Below are 16904 nucleotides of genomic sequence, written 5' to 3' on the forward strand. Positions count from 1 at the left end.
ATTCATCTGGTTCAGTTCCAAGTGGGGAGAAAGACACTGGAAACATGGAGGCTAATTGGAAAGATGGTTTATTGGTGAAGCGGAATCAAACCGGTGGTTTGAATCCCTAGTGCCGCATAATGGGGTGAGCTCCCGTTACTTGTCCCAGCTTCTCCCAACCTAGCAGTTCGAAAGCACGTAAAAAATGCAAGTAGAAAAATAGGGACCACCTTTGGTGGGAAGGAAACAGCATTCCGTGCACCTTTGGTGTTTAGTCATGCCGGCCACATGACCATAGAGACGTCTTTGGGCAGCGCTGGCTCCTCGGCTTTGAAACAGAGATGAGCACCCCCCTCTGGAGTTGGGACGACTAGCACATATGTGCGAGGGGAACCTTTACCTTTACCTTTAGCCATTTCTATAACACCAAATCTTTCTAATCAACAAAACCAACATCGGCATAGGAGATATTTAAAAATTCAGAAAATAATTTAGGAATTTTAAGAAATATCTAACATTCATTTTCACTTGCTCCCTCTTCTTCTCTTTTCATAAAGCCTGAAGGAATTGAGAAGGAAGCGGTCATCAACAATTTGCTATGCGGAGCCAGTAAGTATCAATCAGCAGCCCCCACTTTCTCCTTCCTGCAGCTTCCATGATTAATGCACAAAGTCAGCTCCAGGGTGAGCTCAGCCTTCTCTGGCCTCCAAATGCGTTGGCATACAAATCTCATTGTCCCCAGCCAGGATGGATTATTGTGTGTTGGAATTCATTGTTGAAATGTGTTTCTATGCAGCACCTACGGTAGTGTTCAGCCAGTAGATGGCAGTATTTACAAGTTTAGATCTATGGTATATATGCTTTTGTTCTGAGTAGAGCTTCCTGTTATAGTTATGGAGTTGAGTAGTAAAGCACATGGTGATTGTACTCTTTGTTTGCTCTGTATGGTGCTTTATATAAACATAATTTCTAACATTGTGGATAAGCTAGAGGATGCCAAATTGGGAATGGCTGGATAAAGTAATGAATACACATTTTATCTAGCCGCATGATGAGAGAGTCACATTATTTTCCCTAAATGGTTACTGAACTGGCTATTTTCCAGCTGTAAATCAAGATGCTTTGCTTACTATGATGTATAAAGCTTTGCCAATCGTGTCAAAGGTGCTTTTTTTCAAAAGGAAGCTGGACTGTTTTTTCCTTGAGGAAGAAGAAGACATTTTGCTTCTCATCCAAGAAGCTTCATCGGTTCTGACTGGGGGATGGAAGGATTAAGAACTAAATCTTCCTTTCAGCAGTTCTAAGAAGGCTCCATACCCATTTGCACTACTCAGGTGACCCAAGTTGTTGAGGCCTCTCTAAGAGAATGCAAATGACCAGTTGTCTGTAAGGAATATAAATCCTTCCATTCCCCACCATCCAGTCAGAACTGATGAAGCTTCTTGGATGAGCAGTGAAACATCTTCAAAGAAAAACAAGGAAAGTCCAGTTGCCTTTTGAAAAAGCACCTTTAAGACAACTATGACCCGGATGACTGAGAATCTCCATAGACATAAAGCTTTGCCAATTTAAGCTTAAGTAATTGCTCCCATATTCTTAATTTTTCCACAAGGCACCTCAATATATTAAACAGCTATTTATAGCATGGCAGGCTCAATCCATGAAATAATACGATCAGTGGTGGGATTCAAATAATTTAACAACCGGTTCTCTGCCCTAATGATTTCTTCCAACAACCAGTTCACCAAACTGTTCAGAAAGGTAACAACCGGTTCTCCCGAAGTGGTGCAAACTGGCTGAATCCCACCACTGAATACGATCCCATAATAATTACAAGTTAGCTAAAAATCTACCTTTCAGCCAAGCCTTGAGCATTTTCTGAGGGAGATTTCAGGCCGAAATTGAACCTGGGCTCACCTTGTTCTCTAGAACTGATCACCTCAAATCCTAATTAGCATTTCACAATCCCAGAAAAGTTATCCCATTCTTGCAAAAAAAAAATTTTTTTTTAATTTTTTTTTAAAAATCCATTTAAAAATGAATTAACTGGTCCTCTACAATATATTGCTGTTTCTCCAACATGCCAACTTTAAGACATATGGATTTTAACTCCCAGAATTCTCTAACCAGCATAGGTCCACATGTCTTACTTGCCAAATTTGAGAAACACTGCTCTACAGTATGATCCTTACATTTATATATATTTTAAAAACCTCTTTAGGCAGACGCTTTTTGCTAGCGAAAGAGAACCATATGGCCCTTATAGAGTAGGGGTGGGCAAACATGCAGCCATAGAGCCCTGGTGGTGCAGTGGTAAGAACGCAGTAGTGCAGGCTAATTCTGCCGACTGCCAGCAGTTTGATTCTCACTGGTTCCAAGATTGACTCAGCCTTCCATCTTTCCAAGGCTGGTAAAATGAAGACCCAGATTGTTGCAGGCAAAAGGCTGACTCTGTCAACCACTGTGAAGTGGTATATACCCTGTTTTCCCGAAAATAAGACATCCCTTGATAATAAGGGCTTTTGAGTGCATGCACTAAAATAAGCCTCCCCCCGAAAATAAGCCCTCCCCAAAAATATTTAAATGCAGAACTGGAAATCAGGTAAGATGGCAAGAGCAGCTCCACGTGCCCCAAAATAATAAGAATTCCCTGAAAATAAGGCCAAGCACTTATTTTGAGGTTCAAAAAAATATAAGACAGGGTCTTATTTTCGGGGAAATACAGTAAGTCTAAGTGCTATTGCTATTGCTTAGAGCAGTGATGGGTAACCTTTTTGCCGTCATGTGCCAAAAGCGGGGGTAATGGTGGGATTGCGTGCGCGCGTGCCCACACCCATAATTCAATCTGCTCCGTTCCCCCACACATACACATGTGATCCCCCCCCACTTCCGGCACGCGATGGCATGGTGGGCCTGGTAGGGCCATTTTTTTGCCCTCCTCAGGCTCCAGAGCCTTTCTAGGAGCCTGGGGAGGGTGAAAACAGCCTTCCCCACTCCCCCGGAGGCCCTCCAGAGGCCCGGAAACAGCCCGTTTCCCGAGTTCCGGTGGACCCGGAAGGACCGAAAATCAGTTGGCCAGAGCGCACATGCGTGCTGGACTGAGGTAGGGCAACGCTCGTGTGCCCACAGATATAGCTCGGTGTGCCACCTGTGGCACCTGTGCCATAGGTTCGCCATCACGGGCTTAAAGCTACAGGTGAGTCCTAGAACTTGTGAAATCTAAAGGAGAGGCCAATTAAATGTCCCCATCCATTGGATTAAATAATGGATAGAGTCAGCCGCCAATGAGAAAATTAGCAATAAAAGAACCAAGAGGCTCAATTCAGACTGTCTTTTTTTTCTCTCTCTCCTTACTTGCAGAAGACAGCCAATCCACAGCTATTTCCTTAAAGGTCCCAGAGAACATAGTGGAGAAATCTGCCAGAGCTTTCTTCTGTGTGTTGGGTAAGTGATATACTGTTGCAAGAATCTGTGTGCAGGTTTGCTATTCTTTCTCCTTGGGGAAGTAAAGGTAAAGGTTTCCCCGCCCAGTTATGTCCAACTCTAGGAGGCTCTGCTCATTTCTGTTTTTTAGCCAAAGGAGAAAGCATTGTCTGAAGATATTTCTGTAGTCATCATCAAGGGTGAAATGCCACCGGTTCGCACCGGTTTGGGAGAACCGGTAGTGGTACGGTGCGTGGTTCGGTGAACTGATAACGGCGGTAGCACAAGGCTTCACCTACCCGCCCAGACATCGTTATTTCCTGGTTTTAATCAGGAAGTAACCTGTTTTTGACCCTCTGCGCATGTGCAGAAGGCTTTGCGCATGTCCAGAGAGTCCAAAACTTACATGTGATGCTAGCGCACACTTCCGAACCAGTAGGGAAGGTAAGTAGATTTCACCCCTGGTCATCATGGCTCTATGTTGAGGCACACAGAAGGCGATTACCTTCCCTCCTAAGTGGTACCTATTTATCTACTTGCGCTTGCATGCTTTCAGACTACTAGGTGGGCAGGAGCTGGGGCGGAAGCTCATCCTGTCGCACAGCACTCGGGTCTCAAATCTGGGTTGTCAGTTTTCCAAGGAATAAATTAAGCGTCTTTAACCACTTCAAAAGGTCCCCACATTTTTATTCCAAGGGGCCTTTTAGGAGGAGGTTTGCTTGGAAGGCTGTGTGTTTGGCTGTGTGTTGAGATAACAGCCAAAATACAGACACTTATACTATACTATCCGTACTTCATGCATATGTCCCTGCAGCTTTTTATTAAAAATACACGACAACTCAGAAGAATGGATCTTGCTAGGGGTGTGAACTGTTTGTTAGTAGAACAGACGATCTTAGAAAGATGGAAGTTTTTCCTTTCAAGAGGAGGTTAGGCAGATCCACAGACCTCATAAGCCAATTCTTAGTTGTCCTGAGGAACCACAGAAGTGAGATGCTGTTTGGTGGCACCAAGGAATGCTTCCATGTACAATAAACAGTCTGCTTAGAAATCAGAAGCAGCCTGAGATTCATACAGCCTCTTTCTCTAATCTCATTTTGAAAATCCTTTAAAACTTGTTTTTCTGCCAGGTGGATGGCAGGGTCCTTATCAGCACTTGCTGTGGCATGGGATATGCCAGATTTTCTGTGTCACTTAGTCAGTTGACAACAGTCAGTTGACTGTTGTTACTAATTTATCTGTTTTTCGCATTGCACATCAGCCAGAGATGTTTTGGCTTGGGCAGCTGTGCCAGGATCTAAGACAACTCACCCAGTGGTGAAATCCAAATTTTTTACTACCGGTTCTGGGGGGGGGGAGCTTGGTGGGTGTGGTGTGGCTTGGTGGACGTGGAATGGTGGGCGTGACAGGGGAAGGATACTGCAAAATCTCCATTCCCACCAGCCAGAGGTGTTATTTGCCTGGTTCTCCGAACTGCTCAAAATTTCTGCTACCTGTTTTCCAGAACCTGTCAGAACCTGTTGGATTTCACCCCTGCCCCAAAGTATTCCCAACTCTTGACGTCTTTCGTATCTCTCTTGCCTACCACAGGTGACATCTTAAGCTCAGCCATCCAGAACGTGCAGCAGCTTCTCCGGTTGCCTTCCGGCTGTGGAGAACAAAACATGGCTCTCTTGGCCCCCAATATTTACATCTTGGACTATCTGAACAATACTGACCAGCTGACTGAGGAAACGAAGTCGAAGGCAATTAGTTACTTAGTGTCTGGTAAGAAGATTCATGGAATTATACAGAAGGGCCTGTACCTGCTTTTCCTTTGAGGGGAGGCAGAACAAGAGGAATTCATTCATTCATTAATTCATTCAATTCATTTGATGCTCACCTTGCCACATTGCGACTCTCAAGGAATTGTTTCTGATTGACAAGATTAATAATAGAAAGGATCAATACATATATTCCTGCCAGTTTTGCTGGAAATGTGACCTTAGCTGAATTATCAGCAAACCATCGTCTTAACGATGAATTAAATTAATTTATAGTGGTCAATTTTGATAATTAATAGCTGCAAGTCCAGGATACCTTTGCTTATCTTCTGACCCCGTTTTCCATTTAATGGAAAATGAAAAAAAATAATACTGGATAATAATTTTCCTTTTATTGAAGAGGGATATTTCCATTTATGAAATATTATTTTATTTTACGACACAAATAGCATCTCTGATGTATTTAGTGAGCGTTCTTCTCCCTTAATTATAAATCTTTAATTTGATTCCTTCTAGCCTCCAATTTTTAAAGTCTATGGGAAGAATTCTTTCTAACTAATTCCAAAATCATATTTCAAATTTATCTTGACTCTTAGACCCATTTATAAGTTTCTAAAATCCAAGTTTTAATTAAAATTTCTTTCCCTAAGAATTAAAAGAAAGTTACGTAGGGTTTTCAGACTTGTGGATCCAAAGGTTCTTAATAGCTAAAAATTGGTTAACAAGCATTTTCCGGAAGTAATGAGAAAAGGAAGTACAATATATGAGCCCAGTATCCTTAAAGATGCTGATCATGGTTTGAGCATTCCCTCATCTCCCAGGCCTCTAAATTGAATGGAGACCACTCTCTTGTTGTGGATTTAATAAGACAAACACAACTTTTGGATTAATCAGAGACAATTTGTATATTGCGCTATAGGTTCAAAGCTCTGTACATGAAGCGTTGAACAAAGACAGAAATTAGGTACAATGGTTTTATACCCTTCTAGACAAAGGATTCTGTTAACTCAGCAATTCATATGGTCATATACATTTGTCATTTTTAATTGACACTTCCTAATTACTGAGTTTCTTTGCAAAACAGTTATAATTCTTTTTGTAGATTACTGAAGCATAGACTCAAATCATCTTCTGACGATAGACAACTTTTAACTCATGTGGATCCCCTTGACCTAACCAAACTTTAAGCTGTATGTCATTAGAATGTTCCTTTCTTCTGACAACTTAGAGGCCTCCTAGAGGAACCAAAAGGATTTTGGCTGAGTTTGTACTTTTTCCAACCGGATGCATTGCTTTTTAGAATAGAGTGAATAGAAAGTTATCCAGTGGTCATCTATCAGAGCCCGCTTCATTTACATTACTCTTGTGGTCTCTTTGAAAGGAGCAACTATCTGGAGCATTTGTGAGCGATCTCAAGTCTTCTTCTTGCTGGAGAGGAATTATCAAAGAGCTGGTCTACTTTCAGTTTGCATATTGGCTCTGCCTTTTTGTGGAGCCATCTTCATCATCTCAGAAGTCTGGGCGTGGTCACCATTTGTACGGGAGACTACCAAAAAGTCCCAATTTCCTAGTTAGACTGGGAGGTCAGAAAATGTCAGAGTATGAATATCCATGGACTGGAATAGATCAGCCAATGGGGACTGAATGGAGACATGGTAACAAGGTCAGCCAATGAATAGGCATGGTAACAGGCTCAGCCAATGAGGCTTATTTAGAAACAGAAACTTAAGTCTGAAGTCTGGGCGTGGCTTAAGCAAATGAGTCTGCGCAGAAGCTTAACTGCCCTGTATAGAGGAGGCTCTCTTTGTATTAAGCTCTGTGCTCAGCTCCGAGATGAAACAAGCCTGGGCTTGCTTGTCTGCTCTGCTGAAATGAAACTAACTGTTCTCTCCTGCCTGTGCGTTTTGCTTGTAACTGCTACTACATGGAAGAAGAATCTGCTATTGGTATTGTACATTTATCTTCATGTGTTTTATGTATAGAAAGAAGTTAATGAATCCTGCTGCATCAGTTTACCTGTGTGTGCTTTCGGGATTTAATTTTCTGCAACAAACTCTTACAGAAAACTATTGCAGTCAGTTTCTCTAATGTAAAAAGAACAAACATGGATGTATCTCCAAAGTAACCCAGCCATGAGCTTGACTCAAGGAAGGCCTCGCCATTTATTGAATAAGTAGAAACTAACGTTCACCCTCCATTTGCAGGCTACCAAAGACAGTTGAACTACAAGCATGCCGACGGTTCCTACAGCACCTTTGGAGAACGGAACAACCAGCCCGGAGATGTCTGGTAAGGTTCACAGCATTCACCTCTGAGCAGTCTGTGGGATTCAAATTTTTTTTACTACCGGTTCTGTGGGCGTGGCTTGGTGGGCGTGGTGTGGCTTGGTGGGCATGACAGGGGAAGGATACTGCAAAATCTCTATTCCCTCTCCACTCCTGGAGGAACGATACTGCAAAATCTCCATTCCCACCCCACTCCAGGGGAAGGATATTGCAAAATCCCCATTCCCTCCCCACTCTTGGGGGAAGGATACTGCAAAATCTCCTTTCCCTCCCCACTCCTGAGGGAAGGATACTGTAAAATCCCCATTCCCTCCCCACTCCTGAGGGAAGGATATTTTATTAATTAATTAATTTATTAATTTTATTTCTATACCGCCCTTCTCCTGAAGGACTCAGGGCGGTGTACAGCCTGATTAAAAGCACAAAGACAAACAAAATTTAAAAATAATTAAAATTATTAAATGATAGGCCCAATTATAAAATCCCAAATTTAAAATCCCATATTTAAAAACCAATTAAAATCTTTACGTTGATAGCCCAGCCTGGCGGAACAACAAGGTTTTGAGGGCACAGCGAAATACACGGAGATCTGGGGGCAGTTCATTCCGGAGGGCAGGGGCTCTCACACAGTTTTCGCTCCCATATTGCAAAAACCCCATTCCCACCCCACTCCATGGAAAGGATACTCCAAAATCCCCATTCCCTCCCCACTCCTGGGGGAAGGATATTGCAAAATCTCCATTCCCACCCCACTCTGGGACCAGCCAGAGGTGGTATGGAACTACTCAAAATTTCTGCTACCGGTTCTCCAGAACCTGTCAGAACCTGCTGAATAGCACCCCTGCCTCTGAGGTTGTCTCTGCAGATTTAAGTGTGTGTGAATGCAGAAAATGCAGAAAACAGAGCCTTGGTGGTGCAGCAGACTAAGTGCTGTTATGTAGCACTTAGCTGCCAGCTGCCTGCAATTAGTGCGAGTTCAAATCTCACCAGGCTCAAGGTTGACTCCAAGGCTGCCTTCCATCCTTCCGATAAGGGCAATAAGCTGACTTTGTAGAAACACCGCTTATGGGAGGCCAAAAGCCCTAATAAGCAGGTATATACAAAGAATGAAGGCTATTGCTATAAGTGCATTGTAAGCCGTCCTGAGTCTTTGGAGGAGGGCGGCATATAAATTGAACTAATAAATAAATAAATAAATAAATAAATAAAATGTATTTCTCATCTTTGCCAGTATCGTTCGCAAGGCGAAGATTTTCCTGATTACAGGGGAAGCTTGTTACGGGCAGGAATAGTAGACTAGCGAAATGCTGGTATGGGTATGTCTAGTCTAGAGAAAAGAAGGAGCAGGGATGACATGATGGCAGTGTTCCAGTATTTGAGAGGCTGCCACAAAGAAGAGGGAGTCAATGTGAAGCTTCCGAAAGATGCCCTAATTAATTCATGAGCCATGAGCCGAACTTCAAAAGAAATACAGTCATTTATTAGGAGCACCATTTCGGCAATATTCGGATGCAGTTAGAACTAATCCCACATAGATTTACGTTCCCCTATGACCCTGTCTCTCCCCTCCTCCCTGGCCATGTCATAAATCACATTCTCCAATTAACCACTTTGGCTGGCTGTGAAATCCAACACCCTGCTTCTGATTGCGGTCAGGAAGAATGTATGGAATGTAAATTCAGTTAGGGAAATCAATCGGCTCTATCAGTTTCCCCTCCCTCCTGCTCATGGCAACTTGAAAGCTTTGCAAGTTGACAGTCAATTTATTTTCCACAGCAACAGAAGGCCAGACAAGAAACAATAGAGATCAAAGGATAAATAAAGGAGATCAGGTCTCCTTTGCATTTTAATGGCTTATTGGTGATCATTCCACACTGAGCAGGGGAGATTATTCCTTAAAGCAGGAGTCCCCAACACTCCCCCCTACCCCGGTCCGTGGACCAGCATCAGGTCACGGCATGCCAGAAATCGGGCCACGCAAACAAACGAACCGGGATGCAGGCAGCACAGGAAACTACACCCCATCCGGTCCTCGGAAAAAAACTCTCTCCATGATCCCTAGTGCCCAAAAGGTTGGGGGTCGCTGCTTTAAAGGGTACCTAGAGGCTGCAAATGAAAAAAAAAACAAAGTAGATACAGATTAACAGAGTTGGAAGGGACCTTATAGGTCATCTAGTCCAACCTCCTGATCAAGCAGGAGACCCTATACCCGTAATGGCGAACCTATGGCACGCGTGCCACAGGTGGCACGTGGAGCCATATCTATGTGACACACGAGCGTTGCCCTAGCTCAGCTCCAGCACACATGTGCGTGCCTGCCAGCTGATTTTTGGGCCTTCCAGGCCCACCGGAAGTCGAGAAACAGGCTGTTTCTAGCCTCCGGAGGGCCTCCTAGGGGGTGGGGAAGGCCTGTTTTTGCCCTCCCCAGGCTTCTAGAAAGCCTCCGGAGCCTGGGGAGGGCGAAAAAACAGGCCTTCCGGTCCCACCGGAAGTTGGGAAATGGGCCGTTTCCGGCCTCCGGAGGGCCTCTGAGGGAGTTTGGAAGGCCGTTTTCAATCTACCCAGGCTCCAAGAAAGCCTCCGGAGCCTGGGGAGGGCGAAAAACAGGCCTTCCGGTCCCACCGGAAGTTGGGAAATGGGCCGTTTCCGGCCTCCGGAGGGCCTCTGAGGGAGTTTGGAAGGCCGTTTTCAATCTACCCAGGCTCCAAGAAAGCCTCTGGAGCCTGGGGAGGGTGAAAAATGGGTTTATCGGGCCCACCGGAAGTTGGGAAATGGGCCGTTTCCGGCCTCCGGAGGGCCTCTGAGGGAGTTTGGAAGGCCGTTTTCAATCTACCCAGGCTCCAAGAATGCCTCTGGAGCCTGGGGAGGGTGGAAAATGGGCGTATCAGGCCCACCGTGCCATTGCGTGCCAAAAGTCGGGAGAGTGGGGGGGAGGTCGCATGCGCATGGACGGGGCACATTGAATTATGGGTGTGGGCACACACGCGCTTGACATCCACCCCCACGCTCCCACGCTTTTGGCACACAACGGCAAAAAGGTTAGCCATCGCTGCCCTATACCACTTCTGACAAACGGCAGTCCAATCTTTTCTTGAACGTCTCAAGTGATGGATGTAATGGGGTTTTGCTGTGTGCTTCCTTGCAGGTTGACCGCTTTTGTGTTGAAAAGCTTTTCTCAAATGAAGAGATATATCCCTGTGGAGGAACGACACCTGATCGACGCTCAGACCTTTCTGGCCTTAAAGCAGAAATCAAATGGCTGCTTCCAAAGCACCGGGACCCTCCTGAACAATGCGCTAAAGGTACAGAGAAAACCAACCAGGAGAGGTCACCGTAGCCTCCACAAAACAGCGCAAAGAAAAGAATAATTCTAATGATAGAGATGACAGTTGTGGGGGGGTGTCAATATTACAGTTATCAGTTTGTTTGGTTGTTCATCCTAAGTTACCGTATTTTTCGGAGAATAAGACGCACCGGAGTATAAGACGCAACTTTAGTTTTTGGGGAGGAAAATAAGAAAAAAACTGATTGGCAGGTGGATCGGCCTCCCGGAATACCTCCAATCAGCTGTTCCCTGAGGTGAATTTTAGCAACAGGGTCCTTAGTTGTGAGCTCTGTGCCTTGCTTTTTTTTCTGCTTTTTTTTCTGCCTCTGAAATGTCTCCGTTTCAGAAAAAAACTTTTTTTCCTGCCTCTGAAAGCCTCCGAAACAGAGCTTCAGAAAAAAAAGCCTCCGAAGCTCTGTTTGGGGGCTTTTTTTTCTGAAGTTTCTTTTCCGATGCTTTTTTCAGCCTCTCAAACTTCCGTTTGAGAAGCTGGGCGGGCCTACATTCCGGAGTATAAGGACGCACCCAGATTTTCACCCTCTTTTTGGGGGGAAAAAGGTGCGTCTTATCCTCCGAAAAATACGGTAAATATGATGTGAATATTAGGTGACCTATGGGTTTGAGGGTTGGGCCATTTTGCTGAGGAGCAGGATCAATAGTGGCATAGGGCAGCAGAGCGATGGCTAACTGTCTGGCCCTTTTTTGGACAAAGGGGACCTTCAAGTGGCCTCTTGACCTGTTGGGGGATGATCAGGTTGGACGATAAGTTGGTTGTTATCTAAGGATGATGGCAACTGTACTCAGATTTATCAGGAGGAAACTAAGCAAAGATTACTAGAGCAGAGATGGAAAAAGAGCTATGTATAGGGCAGTGATGGTGGACCTTTTCGGTACCGAGTGCCCAAACTGGATGGGCACGTGCGGGTGTGAATGCCAGAACACCGGAAACCTGAAGACTCGCTGCCAGTGCGCATTCACGTGCCAGCCAGCTGGGCTTCAGGTTTCAGGCACAAGCATGTGTGCCGACCACAGGGGTGAAATGCTCCCGATTCAGACCGGCTCGGGCAAGTAGGTAGCGATGGCGGCGGGCAGTTCGGAGAACTGGTAGCAAAAATCCCTGCCCCCGCCCCCCATGCCCAGCTGAGCCGCATGATCATCAGAGCCTTTTTTTTCTTCTAAATGGCTCTGACGAGCCAAGCTCTGACGATCCCAGCTGATTTGCCTGCTAATCAGTAGCAAAAATCCCTCCCCCTCCCCCCCTCAGCTTGATTACCTTAGCTGCTGGTTGCAACGCCTTGCTGTAATCCCTGCAATCCATTGCATCAGCAAGCAACTGAATCTCCCTGCCTGCAATCAAGCAGGCAGGGAGTTGTGGACTTCAACTCCCAGAATCCCTCAGCCAGCAAAGCAAAGCTGGCTGAGGAATTCTGGGAGTTGAAGTCTACAAGTCTTAAAGTTGCCAAGGTTGGAGACCCCTGTTCTATTGGGTGAGTTTTTTCACCCTTTGGGAGCTTTAAAAAAACAGTTAATTGGGTTTTTTTTTTAGTTGTTCTTTTTTTAGACATAGACATTTAAAGTTTAGGAAGTTTTAAATTGAGCTGCTTTTATATAAAAATAAAAATAAATTAAAATAAAATAATATTTGTGCAGCTTTCTGAGATTTAGTGTGTTTCTGTAGTGTTTCACTCTAACTACACAAACACACAAAATCTCACAAAGCTGTATGTGGGGTGGGGGACAGGGATTTTTGCTACCGGTTCTCCGAACCACCCGTCTCCATCGCTACTGGATTGGGTGATCTGGTCCGAACCAGGAGCATTTCACTCCTGGTATAGGGAAAGCAGTGTAGGACTGACTTAAGGAACCATTTGCATGTAAATCAACTTGAGTAACAAAGGTGCTTTTTTCCTAAAGGAAACTGGACTTTTTTGTTTTTCATCCTTTGGGGCGGGGGGGGGGGGAACATTTCACTTCTCATCCAAGAACCGAAGTTCTGAAGAACTGAAGAAGCTTCTTGAATGAGAAGTGAAATGTTTTTAAAGGGAAAAAAAAAACAAGAAAAAAACCCCCCAAGAAAGTCCAGTTGCCTTTTGGAAAAAGCACCTTTGGGACAACCAGGACCTGGATGATTGAGAATCTCCATAGATAATCTGAGTAAAACCTCTCCCAGTTTTGTGCATTATATGGTTCTGAGGGGAACACCAAATGGTGACCTCATCTTCAACAACCTGAGGCACCTTTGCAATAGGTAGACTACAGATCCTAGAATCAACATGTACATGAGGGAGAATTCTGGGCATTGAAGTCCACATATCTGGAGGTTGGGAAAAGCGACTTAGGGAGAGGGAAGCTGTCCTTCCTGTACTCTGTGGCGCTTATGGCTGCATCCTATTTTCTTCCTTACAGGGCGGAGTTGATGATGAGGTCACTTTGTCAGCTTACATCACCATCGCTTTGCTGGAGATGCCCTTGCCTGTCACGGTAAGAAGCTGTCTTCACCTCCCACAGACTCCAATTTAGCAACTCATCGCTCAAGAAAGCTTCCTCTGAAGCTGTTTATCCCGGAGCATAATAAAAGTCAAGATGCTCTCAGTTGAGTTTCATTGGCTGCATCCAAGTGTCAGTTCTACAACTGCCATCTTTACCACATTCAGTTTGTTGGTCCATCTTCATTTAAAACATTAATGGTCATTTATACAATTACCACAGAATTTATCTACCGTACTATGTTACACCAAGCCTACTTATACAGGTAGTCCTTGACTTACAACCAGTGGTGAGTTCCTCCCGGTTCGGTCCGGTTCGGCCGAACCAGTAGCAGTGACGATATGACGTCACCGAACCGGTACTTCCCCCCCTACCCCCCCATGTTATTCTTACCTTTTATTTGGTCCCACCCCCAATCTATTGCTGCCTCCTGAGTCCCAGCTGATGACTAGAGGGAAAAAAACTGTTTAAACTCTTGCCCTGGGGCTTCAAAGGGCCGTCCTACAGCTGATCAGTGTTAAAAGCAAACAAATTAGTCGGATCGTAAGTGCGAGGACTGGTCGTAAGTGTGAGGACTTCCAGAAATGACTCTGACCAGCTAGCCACGCCCACCTAGTCACATGACCTCCAAGCCACACCCACAAAATAAGCCACGCCCACAGAACCGGTAGTAAAAAAATTTAGAACCCACCCGACTTACAACCACAATTGAGTCTAACATTTGTGTGCCACCACACAAATCATAGCAGTCCTAATCTCAACCCTACACAAATGGCTGAGATAGCAACAGCACTTAGATTTATATGCCGCTTCACACTGCTTTACAGCCCTCTCTAAGCGGTTTACAGAGTCAGCCTATTGCCCCCAATAATCTGGGTCCTCATTTTACCAACCTCGGAAGGATGGAAGGCCGAGTCAACCTTGACCCTGGTGAGGATCGAACTGCCGAACCGCTGGCAGTAGAATTAGCTTGCAATACTGCATTCTAACCACTGCGCCACCATGGCTGTAGATCAGGAGTACCCAACTCCCAGGACGCAGACTGGAACTGGGCCATGGCACACCAGAAACCGGGCCGCACAAATGAGCGAAGCCAACAATGGGTTTCACTTACTGTGAGCACGCGTGTGCGCTTGCTTTGCTCGTGCACAGCACTTCTGTGAATGCACAGAACCTTCTGCGTCCATGATGACGTCTGGGTGGGTGGAGCCTCTCACTGTCGCTATCGGTTCGGGGCGAACTGGTAGAAACCCACCACCGAGCGAAGCCCCATTCACGCACGCGCAGGAGTCAGCGGACAAAACCACACCTCCTCCAGTCCACGGGAAAAAAATCTCTCCGCAGAACTGTTTCCTGGGGGCCACAAATTTTTTTTTGGGGGGGGGCAGTGGTGGGTTCCTCCCGGTTCGGTCCGGTTTGGCCGAGCCGGTAGCGGTGACGATATGACATCACCGAACTGGTTCTCCCCCCCGCCCTCTCAGCCCCCCCACCCCCCCACGTTATTCTTACCTTTTATTTGGTCCCACCCCCAATCTATTGCTGCCTCCTGAGTCCCAGCTGATGACTAGAGGGAAAAAAACTATTTAAACTCTTGCCAGGGGGCTTCAAAGGGCCGTCCTACAGCTGATCAGTGTTAAAAGCAAACAAATGAGTCGGGTCGTAAGTGCGAGGACTGGTCGTAAGTGCGAGGACCTTCCAGAAATGACTCTGACCAGCTAGCCACGCCCACCTAGTCACATGACCTCCAAGCCACACCCACAAAATAAGTCACGCCCACAGAACCGGTAGTAAAAAAATTTAGAACCCACCCCTGGGGCGGGGGGGCACTGCTCTAGATGAACTTCTTCCTTCTTTCGCCTTGCAGCATTCTGTGGTGCGCAATGCTTTGTTTTGCCTGGAGACCGCATCCCAGCAGAAAGAGCTCCCCGTCTACACCCAGGCCTTGTTGGGATATGCTTTTGCTTTGGCACACAAAGAAGATAAAGTGGCAGCAATACTGGAGAGTCTTCAGGGAAAAGCCGTGAAAGGAGGTGAGAAAAATACTGGTGGGAGAAGTGAGTGGATTTACTGCGAGAACCACCGGCCCAAGTGTTCGGCCAAGACAGGGGTGAAATGCTCCCGGTTCGGACCGGATCACCCGATTCGGTAGCGATGGAGGCGGGGGGTTTGGAAACCGGTTGCAAAAATCCCTGCCCCTCCCCTCACCCCATGCCCAGCTGAGCCGCGCAATCATCAGAGGCTTTTTTAAAATTATTTTTAAAAGCATTTTTTCTACAACCTCTTCGGCTGAAAAAATGCTTTTAAAAGTTAAAAAAAAAAGCCTCTGATGATCGTGCGGCTCAGCTGGGATCGTCAGAGGCTTTTAAAAGCATTTTTTTCTACAACCTCTTCGGCTGAAAAAATGCTTTTAAAAGTTAAAAAAAAAAGCCTCTGATGATCGTGCGGCTCAGCTGGGATCGTCAGAGGCTTTTAAAAGCATTTTTTTCTACAACCTTTTCGGCTGAAAAAATGCTTTTAAAAGTAAAAAAAAAAAGCCTCTGATGATCGTGCGGCTCAGCTGGGATCGTCAGAGGCTTTTAAAAGCATTTTTTCTACAACCTTTTCGGCTGAAAAAATGCTTTTAAAAGTAAAAATAAAAAGCCTCTGATAGTCGTGTGACTCAGCTGGGATCATCAGAGGCTTTTAAAAGCATTTTTTCTACAACCTTTTCGGCTGAAAAAATGCTTTTAAAAGTAAAAAAAAAAGCCTCTGATGATCGTGCGGCTCAGCTGGGATCGTCAGAGGCTTTTAAAAGCATTTTTTCTACAACCTCTTCGGCCGAAAAAATGCTTTTAAAAGTTAAAAAAAAAAGCCTCTGATGATCGTGCGGCTCAGCTGGGATCGTCAGAGGCTTTTAAAAGCATTTTTAAAAGCATTTTTAAAAGCATTTCGGCCGAAGAGGTTGTAGAAAAAATGCTTTTAAAAGCCTCTGACGATCCCAGCTGGGTTGCCTGATCGGCAGAGCCTTTTAAAAGCATTTTTTTACAACCTCTTCGGCCAAAGAGGTTGTAGAAAAAATGGTTTTAAAAATAATAATAATAATATTTTTTTTTATTATTATTATTTTTAACATTTTATATTTTAAATTACTAACATTACAAACAACATATACAATATTTCACCCTGTGCTATACATAAGAAAGGAAGATTTGGTTCTTCGGATATATCCTCATGATCGTCAAAATCCACGTTCTCGGGGTACAGGTACCGAAGCATCCAATTTTCCCAGCGCATAGTCCACAAATGGTTTCCAAATTTTCCAGAAAATATCTTCTTTATAGTCACCATTTCTAATTTTAATATCACATGTCATTTTATCATTTAAAGCTAATTTCCACATTTCACAATACCATTCTTCCATTCTAAAATTCACATCTAATTTCCAATATCTGGCTATTATAATTCTACCCATTATAATCATAATTCTAATCAATTCTTTCTCATATTTTGTTGGTTCTATTTCCTTAATTATCAACAGTAATATAGTTTCTGGTCTCAATATTATTGCTTTCCCCATCATTTCAAATATCATTTCCTCCAATTGTTGCCAAAACTTTTTAACTTTATCACATTTGTACCACATATGTTCATAAGTCCCTAATT

General features: G+C 44.7%; 1 protein-coding gene across 1 annotated transcript in view; it reads left to right on the forward strand.

Moving 5' to 3' along the window:
• Positions 1 to 16904, forward strand: part of LOC139311893 (alpha-2-macroglobulin-like) — an 83611-nt gene that overhangs the window by 53183 nt on the left and 13524 nt on the right. The window contains exons 22-28 of the mRNA XM_070936412.1: positions 537 to 588; positions 3340 to 3423; positions 4993 to 5169; positions 7370 to 7454; positions 10596 to 10752; positions 13182 to 13256; positions 15127 to 15292. Coding sequence (XP_070792513.1) covers positions 537 to 588; positions 3340 to 3423; positions 4993 to 5169; positions 7370 to 7454; positions 10596 to 10752; positions 13182 to 13256; positions 15127 to 15292 — 796 coding nt within the window. The remainder of the gene's footprint in view (positions 1 to 536; positions 589 to 3339; positions 3424 to 4992; positions 5170 to 7369; positions 7455 to 10595; positions 10753 to 13181; positions 13257 to 15126; positions 15293 to 16904) is intronic.

Source organism: Pituophis catenifer, unplaced genomic scaffold, assembly GCF_029215685.1.
Source record: "Pituophis catenifer annectens isolate HBS135680 unplaced genomic scaffold, rPitCat1.0.hap2 SCAF_2, whole genome shotgun sequence".
NCBI lineage: Eukaryota > Metazoa > Chordata > Lepidosauria > Squamata > Colubridae > Pituophis > Pituophis catenifer.